The sequence below is a fragment of the Lepisosteus oculatus genome, chromosome 4, assembly GCF_040954835.1.
Source record: "Lepisosteus oculatus isolate fLepOcu1 chromosome 4, fLepOcu1.hap2, whole genome shotgun sequence".
NCBI classification, from domain to species: Eukaryota; Metazoa; Chordata; class Actinopteri; order Semionotiformes; family Lepisosteidae; genus Lepisosteus; species Lepisosteus oculatus.
The window spans coordinates 10,239,100-10,263,115 of record NC_090699.1 but is presented as its reverse complement, the minus strand read 5'-3'; the positions used below and the strand labels follow the sequence as shown (position 1 = coordinate 10,263,115).

Sequence of the window (24,016 nt, the reverse complement as noted above, 5' to 3'; positions counted from 1 at the left end):
CGGAAAACTCTACCAAGCCAAAAGCCCAGGTCCTCCACCACAGGATAAGATCACTTTATTAGCCGTATTCAATTTCTTGCATTAGGAATTTGTCTGTTTGCATGCCCCAGCTTGCTCTCCATAAGACACACAGACAGGGGGAGAGAGAAGCTTGGGGTTAAGGGTCTTGCTCAGGGGCCCGCCGGAGTAGGATTCCTCTGCCGGCCGCTTGATACGAACCGGCAGCCTTCCAGGCACAGGCGCAGATCCTGAGCCACAGAGCCAATTCTGCACAACACCAGTGACAAATGCAGCTCTAGTCTGTCCCAGCCAGGAAACTCGGTCATTCACGGACTCCGAGCACACACAGCACCACACCCTAGACAGCAGATAAGTCCATTAAGCCAAAAGTCCACCTCCACATCACTGGTGCATCACTAGTCTGTCCCATTCACTCACAAACTCCGAGAGCACACAGAGCAGCACCTGAGTGAGGAAGTAACTCCAAAATGACTGGGTCTTCTGCCACAGGAGAATCTAAACTTCAGATGCGGGTGACTTTTTTTTCTGTACCTGGTCCAGCCCTGTTACAATAGTGCAGGATTCAGAACTGGTATGATCGCTGCCCTGAAGGAAGTCCAGAGATTTGATCTGCTCTGTGCTGATATGCGCGATATATGTACGCACCATCAGATGGATGATAGGTTTTGTTCAGGGGTAAGGAATTCAGGTCAACTGCATCATCAATTCCCGTGCTCATCACAGGAGAGGTGCAGCTGCACGAGTCAGTGCACAGGAGAGGTGGGGTTAAACTGCAGACATGGCTGTTACACGGATCTCGTGTTTCTGTCCAGGTGGGTCAGTTCCTGTGCCACGCCCCCCTCTGGAGCTTGGAGGTGAACCCCCTTCGGCCCTCAGAGCTGGCATGCGGAGACAGCCTGGGCCAGGTGTACCTCATCAGCTGGAAGGACTGAGAGGGCAGCCAGAAGATGGATCCGGTTCCAGAAAGGTTGCTTTCCCAATCCTGCAGAGTGAAAACGTGGACGAAGCTCTGAAGCGATACTGAACCGATTGGGGTGCACTGCTGTTGGTTGAAGGAGTGTTTTGCTTGAAGCTGATTTTATTTTCCTTTGTAACATCCCTTTCCTCCTTGTTAATGCCTCTTTTTGTCCCCTTGAAACGAACACTTTACCTCAAATTCTCACACCCCTCCTCCTTCCCCCCTTCTTCATACACACCCTTCCTCATCCTCAGCTTCCTATATTTGCATGAATTACTTTGTTAGGCGTCTTCGTTTTTGCAAATTTGAATTCTCAATTGAAACTGTGTTGCAGTCGGTGTGAACTTTCACCCTGATCAGGCTGACTTTGAAAGTCCCCATTATCTCATTAAAACTGTTCTACTCATTAAACCTACTGTCAGTATCAATCTCTTACCATGGAAACCTTCTCCCTCTGCTTGCTACCAGTTGTCCTTCTTCCCATCATGTCCTTCACACTGTTATTTGAAGGGACTTGATGTGGTTTCTTAAAGGAAAAAGAAAGGTCCTGATTGGTTGTGCCTGCTTACTCTCCTATCAAAAAGCAAAATCAGGGATACTGTTAATGTTATGATTGGATTCAGGACACAGAAGCTCTCCTTCAGCAAGGGTTTATCCAGAAACCGAGGACTGATTCTTCAGAATGCTGCAATGAGTCAACTCGTTGGGGAAACAGGAAATGTCTGATGCAACTGCAAGTATGAAAAAAAAACATGAAAACGTTAGGCCTCTGAAATGCCTTGCTTGTAAATACTGTACATAAAGTAACTTGTGTGTTTTGTTGTGTGTAGTGTAGTTTGTGTTTTGTCATTGTAATAAATAGTTGTTTACCCAGGTGTGCCTGGATTATTACCCCTCTCAACAAAGCTGTGTCAGAGAACAAAGAATTCACGTTCCTCCAATTATACAGTACCAACTGCTTGTTCAGAAAACCACTTACAAGTCAGAGGGTATGAACAATTATTTCACTGATGGACTAAATTGCTCAGTCAATTTTCCACCAGTTTTGTAACCCCCACATTTTTAACAATATAACAGTAGCAATGAGCTAATGCATAAAAAACATTCAGGTGCCTAATAGTCACTTTTAAGTCTTTAGACCTTTTTTAAGTCTTAGAAGAAATAAAATAAGGAAAGCAAGAACATCTTTCGCTTTATATCTCTGAAACATTTACCCTGCTAAATGAACCAAAAGGTTTTGTGTTTCTTGCAATAGTTTACAACAGCTTGCTGTGGTTCCCGATGGTCTCAGCATCATTACACTAGAACATGGCAGTACCATGGAGTGCTTTTGCAAATCAATTCATACATGACAGCTTGGCCCAGCTCATGAGACCACGGGACAGTGCAGTATAGCACCGAGGTAATGTTGAAACCACAGCAAGCCTTAGATGAAGCTGTGGCCAAAGTGCAGCAGTGGAGAAGAAATCCATTAATGAATGCATGGCTCGGTGGAAGAACTTCCGTCGGGCGGAGTTTAGCCCTTTCCAAGGAGGTTGTTAATCCAGGGACATCTGAATGCTCATGGAGGCATCCAGGACGTGTGTTGGCATCGCCTTGGAAATGCCCTCTACTTTGCCCTCTCTCTCTCTCTCTCTCTCTCTCTCTCTCTCTCTCTCTCTCCTGGTCTGCTTCTGCGTCTGCGCGGTGCAGAAGCTCTCACAGCCATGCCAGCCCAAGCCGAGTCCTGTGCCCTTTGCCACGTTGCATCACAGGGCTGAGAGAGGGGAAGTGGGCGCCTCTGTTCGTCGCAGAGTCTCCTCGGCGTCCACACGCCCTGCAGCATCTCTGCTTGTGAGTACCAAGTGCCTTATATTTGAAACATTTTAAGAGGGGGCCGTGTTTTGCCGGTGGTCCTTGAGCCCAAGTCTGGTGTTGACTCGCTGATAGCCGACTGCCGAACGCCTTCTTGCACGAGTCCTCTGTTTCTCGACGTCTCGCTCGCTTTTTCAGAAGCCGCTTGATCTGCAGAAAAATCGTTTCTCTCTCAGAAGAAGAATATTAATCTCTTTACCTCTTGGGGACTACGGTGAACTTTTGTTTTGTGGCAGTTTCGTTTTCTCAAAGATCAAAGCAAAGATAACTGCGCGTTTCTTGGGTTTTGTTGCAGACGCAGTTGCTGGTGATCAAGGAAGAGACGTTGTGCAAGGCATTTTTTTTTCCTTTTACCATCAAAAAGTATAATGTGCTTGTTACGTGCTCTTGCATATGTTTTCATGTTGAGTTTTTGGTTACGTAGGAGCAGGCGAGTCAGTGCTGTAGTTCCACGATTGTGAAGGAATCATTACATTGGCAGACGGTCTTCAATAAGCTCCTCATTGATGTTTTCTTAGGCACTGACACCCCCCTCCGTGGCCGATCGACTAGGAAAAAGCCTGTGTCGTCTCCGAGTGCTGCAGGTGTTGTCAACTCTGTCCTTGCTCAGCCTGCGAGTACCACAACTGAGCCCTCCTACGGCCATGAACAATTGCGTGACCTTCGGCTCAGAGCAGACCTTCCTCCCTGTGCTCTATGGGGGTGTCTTCTGTGTGGGGCTGCCTGTCAACTGCCTGGCCCTGTACGGCTTGTACCGGCTGGTCAAGGCTGACTACGCCCTCCCGGTCTACGTCATCCATCTCCTGATCGGCGACCTCCTGCAGATCCTGACCATGCCCCTCTGGATCGACTACTACCGCAGGGGCCACAGCTGGCAATTCGGGGACGCCGTCTGCAGGCTGGCCAGCTACGCCTTCGGCACCAGCCTCTACACCAGTATCACCTTCATGTCCTGCATCGCCCTGGAGCGCTACCTGGCCATCGTCCATCCCCTCCGGTTCCAGGACCTGCCCAAGCTGAAGATCGCCCACCTGCTTTGCCTGACCTTCTGGGTGGTGGCGATCGTCATCCAAGCCCTGGGCTACCACTACGGCTTCGAGAGCACCCAGGGGGGGCTCTGCTTGGAGAACTACCCCAAAAAGAGGGAGTTCCTGAAGTTCCAGTTGATTGTCATGCCCTTCACCTTCCTTCTCCCCGTGGTCCTCTTCGGGTTCCTCTCCTTGAGGATTCAGAGAAGCCTCCGCCGGGATCCCTTCATGACTGCCGAGAAGAAGCAGAGGATCATCAGCCTTCTGGTGGTGGTCCTGCTCCTCTACGTCCTGATCTACGGGCCCTACCACGTCACCTCCTACGTCCTCTGCCTCGGGATGCTGCAGGCCAGGCACAGCTGCGAGTACGAGGACCGGGTTTTCCTCTGTCTGCGGATCACACTGGGGATCCTTAGCCTGAACCCCGTCCTAGACCCCGTCATCTACATCTTCCTCCGGCATGATGTGCGGGAGACGATGGACTCCTTCCCCCTGTTGCGCCGCCTGCTCAGTCTAACGAGCACCTCCGGGAAGGCGACGGGCGATCAGGAGCCTGACGCCAGCACCCATCTCGGGTCCGACATACAGCTGGGGGAATGAGGTCCGCGGTCTGCACGGGTCAGAGCATTCGGACCCCCCGAAGCAGATGAAGAGAGTCTTGGTACTTGCGCAAATTAAAGTAAAACAGGTCAGGAACGAGAAGAGGTCTTTCAGTCCATCTAGCTCATTGGCTCTTTGGCAGTTAATTGATCTGGGGATTTCATTCTGGCTTTTCTTGAAAGAAGGCTGGGTATCAGCTTCCACGATGTCGGCTTCAACAGGTAGCCCGTTCCTTCCTCTTACCTCCCGTGTGTGAAGAAGAAAGGCTGTAGGCAGCCCTTTTCCTACTCCCACCACCCCCTGCGCAAAGCCATTTCTCCTGTCCTGGCTGAAGGATAGTGTCTAGCCATGTCACGAGAAAAGCCAGAGTACTGGCTGCAGCACCATGGGTGGGGCAGCTTGTTCCACACTCCCGCCACCTTGCGTGTAAAGAGGCGCCTCCTGTCCTGATGGGGGGGGGATTTCACCTCAGCTTGCGCCCCGACTACCAGAGGGTTTGCCTCAACTTTCCCGGGCCAGCCCATGCCACAGATTTCAAACCTGTGGAAAACCCATGGATGTTGATGGTGATGTTGATGGTGGGACATGACATTGTCCTCGTCTGACATGCCAGCAAAGGAAAGCCTGACAAGATAAGTTGCACACGTTTCACACCTGTGGAATATATAGTGCTCATGCTGTTCTGGGAGGGTTGTTCCTACTTGTTGTTGCCTGTGAGAAAAGCAGCACTTGGGTTTGCAGGCATAAGTTCTAGTCCCCTGTGTGTGAAACAATATCACTCGCTGAATTAAGTGTAAAAAGTGTGATTTTTCATCAACATTTATTAATCTACACAGTTCTCCGTCTCTTTTAAGGCGATTGAATATGTATATCCATGAAAGTACACTATGAGTATTCTTTAGCTCTGATGAAGTAAGACAACAAACATCCAGGGTGCCAATACCTAAGTCAGCAAATTCAACCAAGTAAATATACTAGCAGGGCAAGATTGTATCCCCAGTTTTAAAAAAAACATTTGTTTTTCTGCCCCCAAATCAATTCTCACTGTTTCCATTATATATTCAGTAATGACATATATTGATGTATCTTTGATATACTGTTCTAATACTATCGTTTCTTGCTTTTAAAGACTGAATCGATAAAGTTAAAAAAAAGTTAATACAACTATCAATCATCTGTGCACATTAATGGCTTGAAAATAATACTGTAAGAATTCCAAATAAAATCCATTTTGTGTTTTGACGATGTTCTTTCGCTGTTTGTGATGCATGCTCAGCGCAGGTTTTCACATTGAGGATTTCCCCCCGGGTTTTCGAGCTCTTCCCGACTGAGGAGCAGACACTTGCCATGAAAGATCAGCGGGGCCGAGTTGGTCCCAGTCGGGTGTTTGTATCGCAGTCAGGTGAGCTCGGAGTTCGAATACGATTTTGAAACCCCCTAGAGTTACAAAAAAACACTTGTATTGTGTATAAAGTACATTGTGAATGTTTTCACAGCTTTCACTTTGTCATTTTTACGCCATTTTTTTACCACACACACACGAATATTCTTATGTCCATATCTTCGCAAGGGAAACACATAAAGTCTTCAAACCAAACGCATTTTAAAGACCCTGACTTGTGAACCTTTTCACAGCCTTCACTTGGTTACAGCATTGTGAGTGTTGTGGTTTAAAAGCTATTGGCTTGTGAACAGCACCACCCTATACCAGTGCATTGCCTGTCTAATGGTGCCATATCAAATAAAACCACAGCAAAGCTGTGAAAAGTCAGTCTTCTGTGTAAAACATTTGAACATCATGGGAGCTGCTTTTAAAAAGCTGTTGAGCACAGACAAGGAATGCTACTGTTGTCAGCAGTATTGCATATATAGTTGACCCTTACCTGAATGAAAACAGGACATAGAAATAACAGGTTTCAGAAATAAAGCTTTATCCCTGTAGTTACAGGTTGGATAATTGGAGACTGCTGTTCTGTTTCCTATGGTCTTATACGGGTTGCTTGCATTAACCCCTATTGAGCAGTAGTTCCCGCATTGTGAAGGTATGTACACAGCGGTCCCGCAGTGTTCCAGTTGTTGTGGAATTACGCATCAATCAGAAATCTGAGGTTCAGAAATGATACGTTCATGTAAAGGTTGTGAGAATTTTCACAAGTCGCGTTTTTTAAAATGCGTTTGGTTTGAAGGCTTTGTTTCCCCTACAATGACATTGTCATCAGAATATTCGTGTATGTATGGTCAAAAATGGAGGCTGTGAAAACATTCATGTTCCTTATACACGATACAAGTGGTTTTGTAACTGTAGAAGGTTTCGTGAAAACACTATTGAAGTGTCAAAATTGTATTTGAACTTCGAGACAACTTTACCGCATTGTTGTACCTCTGCTGGAAAATCAAGAACAGTCTGTGTTGCGCTCGTATTGCTGTTACAAGCTTTGTCACCTGTAATTTGGGGGGGGGATAATGACTGGCATCAATTAGTTCTGTGCTTCAAACTGAATTTTTTAATAAAACAGTTGAACAGTTCACAGGACGATTTCGGAAGGACGCTTGCACGAACGCAAGGCACAGCTGATCTTCCTCGTTCCATGACAAACGAGCCCTGTGGGAGAAACAGTTTTTGTCTTCTCATTTTTATAGTTTTATTTCTTATTAGTCAGTGTTTTTTTGTGATTTTGTTTGGTGGGTTTGTTTTCACAAAGTCGTGAATCACATTATACAAAAGGCATATTGCTTTCTGTGTCTCGTTCAATTGCTATCAAGATTCTCTACTCCCTCTGCCCATGGTGCCTTTCTATGGTTTTAGAAGTAATTGATGATTATTAACCTGTTTCTTTGTTCCCTCTTTATTGGGTCAAATTGAACACAGCGAGCCTGCACATTGATAAGTGCCAGCAATAATGAAAGATTCCGTCTTTTCATTTGCACTTCTAAAAATCAAGACAAAACACACCCACCATAATGGCAGCTTCTGTGGTGTACTGAATGCGATGCAGACGTGGTGTTTCAGCAGGGTACTCAGTGAAACTAGCCTTTGGTCATGGGCAGCATGGAGGAGCAGTGTTGACCATTGCTGCTTCGCAATTTTGGGGCCTTCAGTTCCATGCCAGGGGTGCTCTCTGTGTGGAGTTTGCATGTTCACGCTGAGTTCACAATGGGTTACCCTCTGGTGCTCTGGTTTCCTACTACAGGTATAAAGATATGCTGGACGTAAACAAAAACTGGCCCTGGTGTGAATGCGTGTTTGTGTGGACTGGTAACATTCCACCTTGTGCCTCATGCTTGCCTGGGTGAGCTGCAGCTCCCCATGACCCTACTGAATAAAGCACTTAGGAAATAGCCTGATAAATGAGGTATTGCACAAGCCTTCGTTGCTTACTTATAAAGAAGTGTTGCCTTCACAACTACTAGAGAAGGCAACCAGGAGAACAGAAATCATAAAGCCAGGGTACGGGTTTCAATAGCATGGTGGGCAGCGTATTCCCAACTCCTACCACCCTTTGTGTAAAGATGTCCGAAGCCTGACTGGAGAATCTCACCCAGCGGTTGCCTAAAAGAAGCCAGGGTGTCGGCTACAACACCACGGTTGGGTCGCTTGTTCCAGACCCCCACCCCCCTTTGTGTAAACTTTGCGCTGGCTCTCCGCAGCTTTACCTTTTGTTCCGGAGCATTTGTTTATTTTTCTTATTTTTTTTAACGTTGTGACTTGCTGTGCCTCTCACCCCTTCAGCAAACGTCGGTGTGGGTGCGCCAGCAGCATGAAAGAACCACAAAAAACACACACACACAAACAGGAAGGTTCGGGCGATACGCATTTCCTTTTACCGGCTTTCAAAAGCAGCTTCAAAGCCCGCACAGAAAGTGTGCTCACTCTGCGGTGCGCCGCATCCGGTTGAGAGAGAGTGACACAGCAGCTGTCGCCCAAAGGCTGCTGGCACTGCGGTTGAGCACTGACAGCCAGGGAGCTCCAAGCCCATCAGGGCTCCTGCCACGATTGAACTCCTTGAAAGAGATCACTTCGTGAAGTGCATGTCTGGGTTGAGCTATTTGAAAATAGCCAATACACCGCCCTGAATGGCCCTGCATCCTGGGTTATGCAGCTTGACAGTGGCACTGAGCCGACTGGAGACAGGAGAGAGGGGTCTTAGTGCCGACAACAGGGGGGTTTATTGTCCTTTAGTTTTCAATGGGAGTGCTGGTCTCTAGGGCAGAAAGCGGGATAGTGAGAGATACTCTCCCATACCAGGACATACTGTATAGTTGTAATAATAATTCATTACACTTATATAGCGCTTTTCTGGACATTCCACTCAAAAGCACCTTACAGGTAATGGGGAATCCCACCACCACCAGTGTGCCGCCTCACCTGGATGATGCTCCAGTACTCTCACCACACACCAGCTCTCAGTGGGGATGAGAACAGAGTGATGAAGCCAGTTCAGAGAGGGGGATTATTAGGAGGCCAAATTGGTAAAGACCAGGGGGAAAGTTGACCAGGACACTGGGGTAACACCCCTACTCTTTTCAAGAAATGCCCTGGGATTTTTAATGACCATGGATAGTCAGGACCTTGGTTTTATGTCTCATCCGAAGGATGGCGCCTTTTTATGGTATAGTGTCCTCGTCACTATACTGGGGCATTAGGACCCACACAGACTGCAGGGTGAGCACCCCCTACTGGTCCCATTAACACCACTTCCAGCAGCAGCTTTAGCTTTCCCAGGAGTCTTCTGAGCTTCAATGGGGACTAAGTGCCAGCTGTGAGCTGCAGGGTGATATGGCTGCTGGCTATTGTGGCAAAACAAGTCACAGCACAGCTCAGTGAAAGATTGAAAGAGGCCTCCCAGGGATCAGACCTACAGAGTAATCCTCTACCCATCTTCTCTGCTTACCATTGTTCATAAACATCCTTTTATACTTCAAAACACCTCCTCTATGTACCTAACATGGTATTGGAGAAGCACATATTTTTGGATCAATATATTTAGGGTTAACTTCTGGTCCTTCCTACAGAATTCCAAATATGCAAGACAACAGTGTGCTTGTTCAGCATGTTCATCAGTCAGATTCTTTTGTGGCAACAACAGGTGTTTGTACAGCATATCTTTCACACAAGAAATTCTTGCACACAGGGCAAATCTTACACATGGAAATCCTATAGAGAAATCAAAATACTAAAAAAGATGGATGGTAAAGCAGATGGCGGGACATCCTTATATAGGGCAATGCAGGAGGCAACAGAAGCAGTGTAACAAAGCGTTCTTTCAGGACCCTATGCAGACAACACAATCCAGGGAGGAGTGAGGAAAACGGGGGGAAAAAAGCATGCAAGGGGGCTGGAAGGAAAACAGAGGGCGTGTCCACAGTGCGCTGGTGTTCAGGGGAGGTGTGGCCAAGGCAAACAGTCCAAGGGAGTCCAAGGCAAACCCGTGAATGTAGCAATAGTCCAAGACCAGGTAATTCATCCTGACAGACAAACAGAGTTTAAAGCTGGAGCAGGATCCGGGACCAGGCGCTCCGAGCCCCGGACCCAGAAGGTCAGGACGCCGTAGAGGCCAATGCCGCCGAGTCGCATCTTCCAAAGCTTAGCCCAGATTGGCAGGAACGTCTGGCTTTTATAGGACGGGGGGCAGGAACCAGAGGCAGGTGCAGGGGATAAAAACAAAACAAGGAAGGGCTGGAGCGTCCTTAAGAGGAGAGGTTTATGATCGTGACAAGCAGTCAGGGTCAAGAGTGAGAGGGAAAATGAACAGTCCAACACTGAGTGGGGGGGTGGGGTAGACTGCTGCAATATTATTTGGCCGGCCCTTGTGTTTGATCAGTGAAGTGTGTTCTCCCCTGGATGAAAATGGTGTTTTCTTTCACTGCTTGGCAATTCTATCCCATTGCTTCTTGGTCTGGGCTTTGCGAAACTTCCAGTTGATCAGTGTTTGTTTTCCTGCGAGCTTCAGTGCAAAGGGCGGACATCAACAACGGAACCCGGAAGACTGGAATCGGAAGAGCTACTTTCTGATGCAACTTCTGAAAGTTTGACTTTTGATCAAGCGGGCTCAGGCAACAGTGCATTGAAGCCTCCAGTGCACATGAGGAGAGTATCGGAGCATGATGAATTTCAAGACAAATACTATTTCATTTCCAAAACGTTTTAGGTTATCAAAAAACAGGACTGTTTTTTTTTCCTCGTTGGAAAACAGGACCCCACAATTCAGTATTATTCTCCTTCGCATCTAAAAAAAGTTGACCATGAACGATTCTTAAGAGGTGAATACGAAGAACACATCTATAAATGTCTGTCTGATGGATATTGGCTCCGATTCAATTCATACCTTCTAAATGCACGTCAAGAAGCAAAAAAAAATCAAGACAATGACGAATACTGGATCTTACATTTTAATGTGCGTAAAAAAAGCTATACAATTGAGTAAAATCAGGGCCGGGTTGTGGTATCCGTAAGCCCTGGGCACTTTCACTCCGAAATGTGCAAAAAGACGGGTCAACGCCACTTGAATTATGTCGATTGACACAGTGCACTTTAAACTCTTCTAATACTAAACCACGTGATTAATGGAGCGAGTTGAGTGTCACCTTCACTTCGATACTTCAAGTTTCTAGAACAGTTGCTAGAGAGCATATGATTATTGATTTGGAGCACCTAGAGTCGATCGCAAGAATGTTGTTTTAGCTTGTTTCTCGTTCTTCACTAATGTTTCCCTCCTTTTTAGGCCTTAAAAATTTCGTAGGCCCTAGGCACTGTGCCTACAGTGCCTCATGGGAAATCCGGCATTGAGTAAAATATTAACTGCACTGCTTTTAAAAATTCCACATTGAAGTGGGATGCTAAAGTGTTAATGACTTTTTTTACTCTCCCTTGTTTGCAACTCTTTGGATAAATAGCTTGACAAACAGGGGCTGTGTTCTTTTAAAGCTGGGGGGTCATCATCGTGGCTGAGCAGGACTTCAACACTTGTTTCGTCATTATTGCCAAATGAACATATTACTTGAAGGAGCTCTGGCATATCCATTATTTTTACATAATAATATATTTGCGTGCCATGTTGGAAGCTGTGCGGGAGGTGATTAGCTCTGCTATGCATGAATGATGCCCTGTAGGTGGTGCATTAAAGTGAGATGAGGTATCGGGGGACTCTAGACCGCATCTCTCTGAGACACGGCTTCAGACACAGTGTGAACAGTTTCTCTGCCTCGATCCGATCTTCTGGGCCTCCTCCCCCAGTTCCTCAGGCGGTTGACCTGCTCCTGACCCCAGCAGCCCGAGTCCAGGATCTCTCGGAAGTCGGTCCGGAGGAAGATGTACATCACGGGATCCAGGAGGACGTTTAGGCTGAGGATCCCAACGGAGATCTGCAGGAGGTGGAACAGCCGGCCCTCGTAACCGCAGCTGTCCGCCACCACCAGCGTCCCTGCGTAGACGGCGTAGCTCACGACGTGGTAGGGCCCGAAGACTGTGGTGAAGATGATGATGATCAGCAGCAGGAGGCCATAGATCTTCCTCTTCTCCTGGGGGGAGATGAAGGAGTTGCTGGCCAGCACCTGCCGCACGCGGAAAAAGCAGAAGAGGAGGAAGGCAAGGGGCACGAGGAAGGTCAGAGGGATGACGATCAGCTGAAGGATGGCAAAGCCCCGAGGCGTGGGGATGGTCTTCAGGCAGTCATTCCCGCGCACGCTGAAGCCGATGTAGACCGACCAGGAGACCGTGAATATAATGAGCACCCACAATGCCAGGCAGGCCAGGATGCTGTTCCTGAGTTTGCGATGCCTCTGGAACCACAGCGGATAGACGATGGCCAGGTACCTCTCTAGAGAGATGAAGCACATGAAGAAGATGCTGGAGAACATGGTGATGTAGAAGATGCAGCTCACCAACCAGCAGGCCGTACTGCCCAGGTACCACTTGTTCTTGTTCAAGGCAAAGTCAATCCAGATGGGGAGGGTGGCGATGTGGAGGAGGTCAGACAGCAGGAGGTTGATGATGTACACCGGGAGGGTGTAGTCGGACTTGATCAGGCGGTACAGCCCGTACATGGCCAGGCAGTTGGAGGGCAGCCCGACGCAGATGATGCAGCTGTACAGAGGGGGGAAGAAGACCCACTCGATGTTCTTGTTGATGGTGCAGTTTTGGTTATGAGTGACCTCCATGGTCTTCTTCTTAGAAGTAAGGACTGAACTGAAGGGAAGAAAACAGATTTTGAGAGGTGTATTAATACTAAAAGCTACTAATTCTAAAAATATAATACTAAAATATAGAAGTATAAGAAAAGTAAAAAAAGAATGTAGTAAAAGCATAATACTGAACACTGATATTAAAAGTGGAGAAATTGAATTTGCTACTCATAACTAGAAAGATCTCACAATCTATCTTTTGGGGGTTCCTGCAAGACATCAGTTTATAGAGATCCACATTTGTTAGGGCTCTGAAAGACCCTGATATACAGAAAACCATGTTCTATGGTTTTGGGGTTCCTGAAAGATCTCGGTACACCAAAATCCCTGTTCTTTGGGGGCTCCTGAGAGACCAAGTCTCCCCATGCTCAGGACCTGGAACTACTGTATGCCACCTAACACTGGTCCTTGGTGACTCTGCTGTGTCACTGGACCAAGATCTGGCCATTCTTGGTTCAAATTCCTTCAGAGCGACGCTTTGAGCACATAGGAGGCATCCGGTGCATTATGACAGACTACTCTTACGGGTACAGGCATTGAAAGCTACATCCGAACCGCTATCTTTTCTGAGATATACAGTAGTACCTTATTTTTCAGGGTTTGACGTCCTTCACTCCCCACAACAGCATGGGAGAACCAAACTGCTCACATTTGTTAGATCTGCGTTTGTGCTGGTTTGTGCCACTGAAAATAACTTCCCGCCTGCTTTCATCCCTGAGACATAGTGCCTTATTCTGGGGGTAATCATGTCACTTTGTACAAGGGAGTTTACAGTTAGTAACACTCTGGATAAATCATCTGGATAAATACTTTTAATTATTGTTTGTGATAAAAACACTTGCCATATGCTTTCTCAGTCTGACCTGGGGTGGATGTATTTTCTTTGCATTTATGTTAAGAGTAGAATGAAGTACATGTACAGTATGTCTCCAATATTATAATGTAACCACAAAAAGGGAACAAAAAATTGTATTTTCGCAATACTTCGTGGCTGTGTCTGTATTTTTTTTTATAAACAGAAGAAATAAGGAGTGTTTCATTGTATCATTTTTTAAAATAGATATTTAATTCAAAGAATTATTAAAATTCCAGCTCGTCTTTTGAGCTACATATTTAAAAAAGTTAGGATGAGCAACTCCCTGCATTAATGACCACTGTTATACAATGGACCATCATTTTCATGCAATGCAAATACCTAAATGTAGACAGTATGAGGAAATTGGATTATATAGTATGTTTTGTTAGGGGCAAAACCATATTGGAAACACTACGCTTTTTATTTGTTATTTGTCAACTCAACGCATTTTGAGAACGTCTTCCATATTGTTTTTGAATTGAAACATTTTACAGTTACTGTATATATATATATCCATCTGTTAATGGAGCACTAAGGAAAGAGATGTGTTCCTTTGCTTGTGCTGCTTTTAGGGGGGTAGGGCAACTTCACAGAGCTGTGCAATGTCTGCCAAAAATTAACAGGTGGAAAATACGTACCCTAATAAGATTTTCGCGTTTATTTAATAATGTTTTTTTCTTTCACGTTGTTAAAATGGAGGTAGTTTATTTCGGGAGGAGGGGGTTAAGAAAAGCCCCCCGCGTTCTTCAAAATGCCTCTATGTGTATCGACCTTCTGGGTGACCAGAACAAGGATAAGAAGGATGTGTTTGCAGTGACACTAGCTCAGCAAAACTGCAATTTGCATATTGGAAACATGGAGATTGCTATCTGTTCACGGGAGCAAAGACATCAGGGAATCTAGAGACAACATCTCTGTCACCCGCTACCTGTATGTGTATACTTTCGGTGTGTATTGTATACTCTGTAGACAGTGTATATAGCATACTCTGTATACTATAAGTGGGTTTCGTATACTCTGTATAATATTTGTGTTTATAGTATGGTTTACTGTTTATACTCTCTGTTTATATAGTGTATTCTATCATTGTATAGAGTATACTATCTGTGTAGATAGTACACAATCCTTACTGTGTGTGTATTTAGTGCTCTATATTTATTGTAAGTGTTAACTATCTGTACTCTGGATTGCATATACAGAGACATTTATAGCAGGATGATACAGTATATATCACAAGCACACTTTACAATATACCATCTTAAAAGAGTGTACTGTGTGCAGTACATACTGTACATAATAACGTTCACTGAAGCCTGCAGTGCATACAGTATACTGCATGTATTACAAAGTTCTCTGAAGCCTGCAGAGCTCACTTCACAGGACTTTTTCAAGTCTTCTTCTCTTTTCCATCAGGACTCACACAGGGGGGAGCTCTTTGTCTTCCTCTGTGTATTCTTTAAAAGTTGAGTGGTACCCTGATCACTAGTTACCCTGCGCCCCCATCCTTAAAACTGTTATGTGCAAAAAAGGCGCTATATAAAAAGGGAATTATTACATACTATAAAACAAACAGAAACCCAGGTCTAAAGAACACTCTGTAGTGTATAAGAATAAGAACTGGCTATGTGCCAGCCAGAGACAGAGAGATATGCGCAGTGAGATTAAAAGATATCGGACAGCAGTACTCTATGTATGTCAACCTGACATGTCATGGCTTGGACTCAGAGTATCTAACTGCTAGCAGATATTTCTAACCACTTTCAATGCCTTTCTAATCACGTATCCTGTGGGGAATGAAAAGCCTCCTTACCTCGACCTTCTCTTCGGATCTCTGCCGGCGGCGGCGGGGGGGTCTTGAGCTCAGCTCGTGAGGAAGCGAGCTCTGCGAGTTCTACAAAACCCTGCGACGCGGCGGAGGCAGAAAAGTGGCGACACAGCCCGCGCTGGGTATTCTTCCACCAGGCGGGACTCGGGGACTCAAAATTCCCAACGCCAGCCCTGGATGAGCCCGGCTTCTTTCCTGTTTCTGTCTCTATCTCTGGAGTCCAAACGAGCACGAACAAATATAGGATTTGCATGGCTGCCAGATGTCCTACAGCGGAGGAATCTGAAATGGACGCTGAGTGTATGAGAGTGCAAAGTTGCATTACCCGAATTTCTGTAGGAGGGACTCTTACCCCACAGCCTTGCAGTTAATCTATTCCTGACAGGAAAGGTTAAGGAAGTAGGCTGCTGTTGCTCCCCCATCCTCATGGAAGGAGCCAATCAGCTAACCAGAGCATTATGGGAAGCCAGACTACCTGCGGCGGATCCCAGCCAACCCAGAGAGAACATGCAAACTCCACACACACCGGCACCCCAGTAAGGAGTGGAACCCAGGACCCCGGAGAGATGGAGTTGAGAGAGGTAAGAGAGTGCTGGGGAAAGGGCAAAAAGATGAAAAATCCATCGCATTAATAGCTTAACAAATTGTTTTTTGTTTCTTCTTTTTCCTTAATTCAATTTTACTAAGAATCTGGCCTCCCAACAGGTTTGGGCAATAGCTGGTGTGTGGATGTCAGGATTTTTATGGGTTTTTTTTGGAGTTGAAGCAATAGAAATGACTTTATTGCAGATTTAAAGTTTAACAGAAAACATACAAAATAATATTATAATAAACAGTCGTTGATTGTTTCGGACGCTTTTAATCTGTATATACTGTATTTGTTGGAAATCGGAAACAGATAAAAAAATGTTGCTTAAGGGGTCAAATTCATTCATTTCATCAGGAGGAGCCACTTGGAGAAGACTGACTGCAGTTCAGTAAAAGAGCTAAAAGACTCAAAACATGTGAAGAGAGAAAGAGATTTACTTAACTTTATGTAGATACAAAAAATACAAAAGGAATTTTATATATTTATGCATTTTAATGTTCAAGATGGTCTTATAATTTGATTGGAAGACTGACAGATAGTTAGGTCTACAGTTGGACTGTAAGGTCTACAGTCAGACTGATAGACCTAAGGTTGAGTCTACAGTTGGATTGTAAGGTTCACTGTTGGGTTGTAAGGTGTACAGTTGGACTGCAAGGTGTACAGTTGAATTGTTAGGCCTACAGTTGGACTGTTAGATCTAAGGTTGGACTGATAGGCCTAAGGTTGTACAGTTGGATTGCAAGGTGTACAGTTGGATTGTAAGGTCTACAGTTGAATTTGTAAGGCCTACAGTTGCTTTTCAAGGTGTACAGTTTGATTGTAAGGCCTACAGTTGGACTAAGACAAGTAGATTGCTCTCTTCTGCAAAAGACAAATGTTTACTAAGATAGCTCAGTCCTTTTCAAATATAATGAAAATCTGCCACAGATGGGATTCCTTAGTACCTCCGTCCTTAAGCCAAAAACTTCAAGTCTCTCTGATGGAGTACGAGACTCTATGGAAAGACCCCCTGCCGATTGATGCTGTTCTTGGCTTTTTCCAACAGAGCAAGTACTCCAGTGCCTCCCTGAAATCATTCCCAATGAAGGCATAGAGGATGGGATCGAGGACAGGATTGAGGCTGAGGATTCCCACAGTCACTCGGAAGAAGACAAAAAGGTCCGACTCAAAGCGGCACCTGTCCGAGGTCACCAGCGCCCCAATGCAGAGGGCGAAAGCGGTCACGTGGTAGGGCCCGTAAATGACGACGTAGATCAGCAGCACCAGGAGCAGCAGGTGCGTGATCCTCTTCTTCTTCCTGTCCGGCATGAAAGATTCCTTGTGGAGGCTCCTGTGAATCCGGGCGAAGAGGATCCCGAAGAGCAGGACGGGGAGAACAAAGGTGAAGGGCATGACGACCAGCTGGAAGACCGCAAACTCCCGCGATTTGGGGTAGCTCTCCAGGCAGAGATCGGAAGCCGGCCTGGTCCGCTCAAACCCGAAGCTGTAGCCCACAGACTGGATTGCGATGACAAGCACCCAGACGGACAGGCACAGCAAGCAGGCGAACTTCATCCTACGGTGGGACCGGAACCACAGCGGGTACACAATGGCCAGGTACCTCTCCAGGGCGATGCAGCACATGAAGCAGACACTGGCGTAGAGGCTGGTCCCGAACATGTAGCCAATGATCCTGCAGGCACTGTACCCAAACATCCACTTGTGGCCTCTCCTGTAATAGTCGATCCAGAAGGGCAGGGTGCTGATATGCAGCAAGTCTGACAAAAGGAGGTTGATGATGAAGACGGAGAGGGTGTAGTTGGCCTTGACCAGGCGGTACAGCCCGTAAAGGGCCAAGATGTTCACAGGCAGCCCGACACAGAAGACACAGCCATAGAGCACGGGCAGAAAGGTCTGGTCCACGGTGAAGTTTATGTTGCTGCACTGAACTGGGCCGGAGCTGTTCATATTGCCAGCCGCTGGGGTGAGGGAAGACTGGAAGAGCCAAGACCGGCACCAAACTTTCCCAGGGGATGCCTTACGAGGACGGAGATCGGGATCCTATTCTCCCGTCGCCCCCAGAGTGGAATCACACAGATAGCCTGGAAAACCAGAAGGGAAGGAAATTAAGCAAAGCTGATTTAAAAGACATAAACGTCAGCTGTTATCATGTTATCACCGTCTTGTGCGTGATGCAGTGATTGTTTCAGCAACCGAGGTCTGATCAAAGACACATTAATATTCCTGCCGATCGGTTGCAATTACTCAGAACGCACTATTGCAATCCAGCATCATGGCCTCCTAATAATCCCCCTCTCTGAACTGGCTTCATTACTCTGCTCCCCTCCCCACTGAGAGCTGGTGGGTGGTGAGAGTACTGGAGCATCATCCAGGTGGGGCTGCACAGTGGTGGTGGTGTAGGTGGGATTCCCCACTACCTGTAAAGCACTTTGAGTGGAGTGTGCAGAAAAGCGATATATAAGTGTAAGGAATTCTTATTAATTATTATCTATTGAGTTATAGAGAGGGTTGGATGTTGATATTTTAGTCACACACAAAACACAGCAACAAACCCCACATTTTAAAATGTGTGGCCTTAAATTGAAACCGACTAACTGGTTTCTCAGACAGAGCAGTAGCTGAAGAGCTTCTCTGTACGAAAGGGTATCTGTGGAATGATCCCACTTTTGAGTACAGCATGTGTGGAATAATCAGTATTTATGTTCTGGAAAAACACTTTACAATAAGCCAATGACACAAAGCCTTTTGGACTGTTTTGGCAGCCTTTTATTATGGGGTTTTGGTATGAGCTTAAACAGAAATATTGAAAACTGGCATGGAGTTAAAATGATTCACTGACATATTCTTCTGTTTCGTCTTGGTTACACCCAGGCATTACCACGGGTGGAGTGGTGGCTCTGTGGCTAAGGATGTGTGCCTGTGACTGGAAGGTTGTCAGTTCAAATCCCATGGCTGGCAAAGGGATCCTACTCCATTGGGCCCCTGAGCAAGGCCCTTAACCCTAACTGCTCCAGGGGTGCTCTACAATGGCAGACCCTGCACTCTGAACCCAAGCTTCTCTCCCTGTCTATGTCTCCATGGAGAAAAGCTAGGGTATGCAAAAAGACAAATTCCGAATGCAAGAAATTGTATAGGGTTAATAAAGAAACATTATCACATTATTATTATGATCATTACCATTGACAACCAGTAGTTTTTACATGAGGTCTTAGTCCCAATCTGATCCCATGTGGACACAGCTGGGAGATGTTTTCCAGGCAGCCCTGCTTTTAATTCTTTCAATCAGGCTGCCAACAATTCAGCGATCTGCTCCAGTAGCAGATCATTTAAGGCTTTCTCTCCACTCAGCTCACTGCTACAGTAAACTGCGTCTCAAGCCCTTTGTCCCGGAGCTCTGAATGAGCCGGGATTTCCTTATTTCCCCCCTCTGCTGCCTTTTTTTTCTCGCTCTCTGGATTTTCCTCTCCTTTTTAATTTTTGCCCCTCCTACTCGCTGTCACCTCTTCGGGACCAACGTGCCAGCGGCCCCCTTTTTTTCGCTGACTATAAGGTCTTTTCTCGCTGGGAATCTCAGCCTCACCGGAGGAGGGCTCAGATTGTTTCTGGCCCTGACCACGGCCTGCAAGGCAGTCTCTTTGTCTCTCCCCTCTCATTTTCCCGTGCAAATGTTCTACCTGTTTTTATCCCCCCTTCACATCTTCCCTTTAGCCAGCAATCCGATTCTCTCATACCACTAGATTAAGCCTCGCTCCATCCAAAGACCCCCTAAGGTCACCCCGAGACCCTGCTCTAGGAGCTCAGCGTGCTATTCTCCATGGCCCTGAACTTCAGGGACCAGCCTTCTTCTTCTCATAGCTGGTATCCTTCTTAATATTATTACTCTTGTGTTAACATGAACAGTCATGAAGAATAGAAATGATGAGGTTGTATGATATTACACTCTCCCTGGTATGCCTCCAGTTGAACAATCAAAGTTCAGAGATGACGCAGGTAACACAACTATTTAGGGACGGGTCGACTGGAGAAACCAGTGCACCGACTGCTTACAAAATACTGCTCACTTAAATATCTACCTATCGTTCAATATCTTTTTGAATGATACGTTTTAATAGGTTATAACATGCTCCAACAGCTTTGCTTTTGTAAAGGTATCTCCCCATCTGTAAATTCACTTATTTATAAGGACGATTGTGCTCATCTTTCCTGTACAGCGATTTTGATCTTCACTTGCCAACGCGTTTGGATCTTTTTCGGACGTCTGCATTTGTATTGCAATTTGCCTTCCCTGCTTCAGAGCAGTGGCCTGTGACTCGGGAGAAGAGGCAGGAGAAGGCAGGAGCGGCAGCGAGCCAGTAGTTTCACAGAAGACCCGGAGAGCGAAGCCGGAAAGAAGGCATGGTCAAGATCTGGAAGGCGAACGGGGGGAAATCCATGCTCGTACCCGCAGAAAAACCCCGCGGAGTTCTCCGTGGCAGAGAGCACGGGGGAGATCCACAAGAAGGCCAGGTCGAAACGAAGCAAAGGCAACAGCTTAGCCAAGCAGGAACTAAACACAGGAGCAAGCATGGCCGAGGTGGCCGAGAAGCAAGATAAAGCTCTCAGACTAATCCAGCATCTGGAATGTGGAGGCTGATCTTAAAGAGCCTGTGCTCTGTACGCGGTAAGCGATCATTGATTGGACACCGGATCGTGTAGGCACGGCAACCGGTGGTTGGACGGGTGCAGCTGATGTTATGCAGGTTGGCGCTGTAATTTGCTGGGAGCCTTCCAGCTGTCTGGCGTGATCGGTGTCACTTCACAAAGGGCACAACCCGTGTCAAAACTCTCCGTGAATCTACTGAGCACACAGGCTAAAGACTAAATACATTTTCTAACGGTTTTATCCAATTCGGGGTCGCAGGGTGAGCCAGAGTCAAACCCAGCAAGCAGCGAGTGCACACACAGACACAAACACACACACACACACTCACACCAGGGCCGATATTCCCAGAAGCCAGTTTACCCACCAGCATGTCTTTGGACTGTGGCAGGAGCACCAGAGGAAATCCACATGAACACAGAGAGAACATACAAGCTCCACGCAGATAGCACTCCAGGAACTGGACCTGATGAGGAGTCATTCATAGTTTTTGGAGTGAGATGGAGGACAAAAATACAGGAAGGTCCTGTGTTTTACAATTTATGCTCGTTACTGTTTTAAGATGCATTTTTCTTTAATGTAACAGTAGTTTTTTTTTTCAGAATAAAGAGCAAGGCATTCACCTTGCCTTGAAGAGGACAGAACTGAAGAAAAAAAAGTTTGCATAAAAACTAAGAACAGGAGGCACTACTTTACACAGAAGGTGGTGGGAGTGTGGAACAAGCTGCCCAGCCATGTTGCTGAAGCTGATCTGTTTGCATGTATGCAGTTCTTGTAGACAAGTCCCAAGGAGTATGGGCCAGCCCCCTTTGTGATGCCCAATAGCGCAGCCCTGAACCCCAAAGAGCCAAGCTGAACTCTAGTCCAAAAGGCCGATGGAGAACTATCTAGGTTCCAAGGCGATGATATCACCACTGAGCCCTGTCATTAGGCCAATATTCTGGGGCATGGATTCCCAGACTTGATTCCATTCCACCCATCCTGGCAGCATTCCAACAGACAGTTTCACAACCATATAACCACACCCACCTTCCCTGGGAAATGTATGACATTTTGCATTTATTGCCAATATAACTTTAGCTATTCACCTATTTTCTCATACATGAGAAATGGATTTCCTGATTAGTTTTTTTTTGTGCTTTGTGCTGTTGCTTTTCAATATGCAATATTTAAAGTTTATCTCGCACTAGTGAAGTGTTACAGATATTGTTTGCAATCACAGCACTTAGAACAAAAAGACAGCACTGGATCTGTGTTGTTTGAAACACCTAAAGACTCCAGTACAAGTTTGTTTTGAGGATGCTAGACCACTGTTAGTATTCTTAACCTTTTCCGTCTGCTAAATTGGATATGCTGTGCAACAGTGTGAGACCATTTTAGTATCAGCTCATCCCACATAACACCATCACCATGTACTGTATATACTGTACTACTGTACACCATGTACTACAGTATATACTGAAGGGTCAGTGTCAGTCTGCGTTGGCTTCAGAGGGAAAAGTAAAGATCAATTCCGCGTTGAAACCTGTTATACCGTTCTCTGCACCTGAAGGCTTAACATTCAAAACGGTACTTTGTTTCTGACTTGCAGCGTTTGATTAGCCTCTGCTTTTTCGTTCAACATACACTGTAATAATGGAAAAAAAGAACAACAGCAACCAGCGCATTACATTACAGTCGGATTCCTGTCAGGTATCATACTTTGTCAGGGAACATGGTCATAATTGTCAAGGCGCCTGTTGCAACATTATTTTTATAGTGGTCTTCGCACGTTCTGAGACTGCGGTACTTTAGCAGTCGGTAACATTCTCATCTACAGTACACTTCTTGTCATTTCACCGCATTCAAGTTTTCAGAAACCCGTCCGTGTCACAGCAGAAAAGATAGCGCACAGTAACAAAACTTCAAAAGGTCTCTTTTTATCTCGTTTGAAGACTTCGTTTGCTTTCTAAGTTTGTGACCGAAGTGTTAAAAAAAACATTCTCATTAAACATTCTGCCCAGATGTTGACTTCATCATTTTTAATCATTCCGGACAGCTGAAAACTACCAACATGTGTTTATTGTCACGTGTCACTGCGATGTACTGTGTGTTGTTTTTGTGTTTTCAGATGTACAGAATGTTTTTTACAGCAGTAGTAATAAAAACAGTTATTATATTGCTTGCGTTGGCCCAGAGGTGTAGGAGTCCCCCTTAAAAGGTGCGGAGGTAGAGAGCCAACTTTGTTTTCCACACTTGCGGACGCGGAGCCCACCAACATTGTTAATATGCAGAGTAATAAAAAAATATCTTACTTCAGAAAATGCACTCCAGAGATGCACAGCAACATCGCGCAGAAGTTTGTCGTCCGCGCCGAAAGCTTGCATGGGATATCGCCGAGGGGGGTTCCACCTCTAGGGGGTGGTGGAGGGGGAGCGACCGCACCAGAACCGCGATCTCCCCCTTTATAGACAGGATCCGTTCTGCCCGTCTCTCTCCTCTCTCCTCATGCCTGGACTTCTCTGCCGGACTCCATCGCTGCCCATCACCGCGTATGGCTTCTCGGACAATACATAGCAAGGGGCTCTCGCATCGTGTCCACTTTGAGAAGCTCGGAGTTTAAGCCCCACGTCCTCCGCTCCCCCATTCACAGATAGCATTCCGATTGTGGTCGGTGTGACTCTAAGCTAGGGAAAATGAAAGTGTGGGTGTCTTATTACAGAGGGAGAAGCGATCTTGTCGCTGCGTATCGCATAATTGCAGACTGGTGACATGGACTTAGAGATTTCTGACAGGTTCAGGCTGTCGAATTTTTTAACTCCTAAAATGAATCAGTGCATTAGCTTACTATAAATTTGGCCACAGATCAGAGGCTAGTGACTCCATTAAGGTAATCGATTTAGTAATTCTGGATTTCCAAACCGGATTTTGCTCTTCACTTATATCTCCTTTGGAATCTAACAGTTCGGGGTTTGAATTCCGTTTGTTTTGTTTTTAAAATTTGTCTGTGCAATTAAAAAAATGTATAGAAAGGGGTGCATGTTTTTTTTTTTTTGGGGGGGGTACTTTATTATTTGACTTTAGAACAGACAGTATATCTGTGTTGAATCTACCTACTTGAACTACTATCTTTAATGAAGGTAATGATTCACATTTGATTATTGAAATAGAAAAGTAAACTAAAACTCGTTCTGCAACCTTTAAACTTATAGTAAGGAAGGTGTGTCTTTATTTTGCTTGATGAAACAATGAAACAATCTAACTTAGTTACTTACTAACTTTAGTTGTGTCTGGACTTGCACACATCTGCCAGAAGCTAATCTGGGACATGGAGAAGAATTTGTTGGAATAATAAACCCATACGAAAAATGGGAGTAGTTACAAACAAGAAGGGGCATTCTGCCCGAATAACCTGTTTTGTTGTCGACAACTAATTGAATCTTATCCAGTGGCTTCTCTGGAATAGCCAGGGTATTCTCTATAATA

At 45.8% G+C, this 24,016-nt stretch overlaps 3 protein-coding genes across 3 annotated transcripts; 1 reads left to right on the top strand and 2 right to left on the bottom strand.

Annotated features, from left to right (window-relative positions):
* The first annotated feature begins 2,688 nt into the window (after positions 1-2,688).
* LOC102688691 (G-protein coupled receptor 4-like) lies at positions 2,689-5,673 on the top strand. The gene is made up of 2 exons (XM_015339579.2): positions 2,689-2,812; positions 3,352-5,673. Exon 2 carries the CDS (start codon positions 3,478-3,480, stop codon positions 4,459-4,461), a length of 984 nt encoding a protein of 327 aa, XP_015195065.1. The 5' UTR covers positions 2,689-2,812; positions 3,352-3,477; the 3' UTR covers positions 4,462-5,673.
* Positions 5,674-11,467: 5,794 nt separating this feature from the next.
* On the bottom strand, positions 11,468-12,624 carry LOC102688491 (G-protein coupled receptor 4-like). Its single transcript, XM_006643239.3, has one exon. The coding sequence runs from the start codon at positions 12,616-12,618 to the stop codon at positions 11,608-11,610; it is 1,011 nt and encodes a 336-aa protein (XP_006643302.2). The 5' UTR covers positions 12,619-12,624; the 3' UTR covers positions 11,468-11,607.
* A 3,542-nt stretch (positions 12,625-16,166) lies between these two features.
* On the bottom strand, positions 16,167-23,983 carry LOC102688282 (G-protein coupled receptor 4-like). The gene is made up of 2 exons (XM_006643238.3): positions 22,846-23,983; positions 16,167-17,993 (listed from the first exon to the last, which is right to left on the bottom strand). The coding sequence occupies exon 2, from the start codon at positions 17,857-17,859 to the stop codon at positions 16,879-16,881; it is 981 nt and encodes a 326-aa protein (XP_006643301.1). The 5' UTR covers positions 17,860-17,993; positions 22,846-23,983; the 3' UTR covers positions 16,167-16,878.
* Between the last annotated feature and the right edge of the window lie 33 nt (positions 23,984-24,016).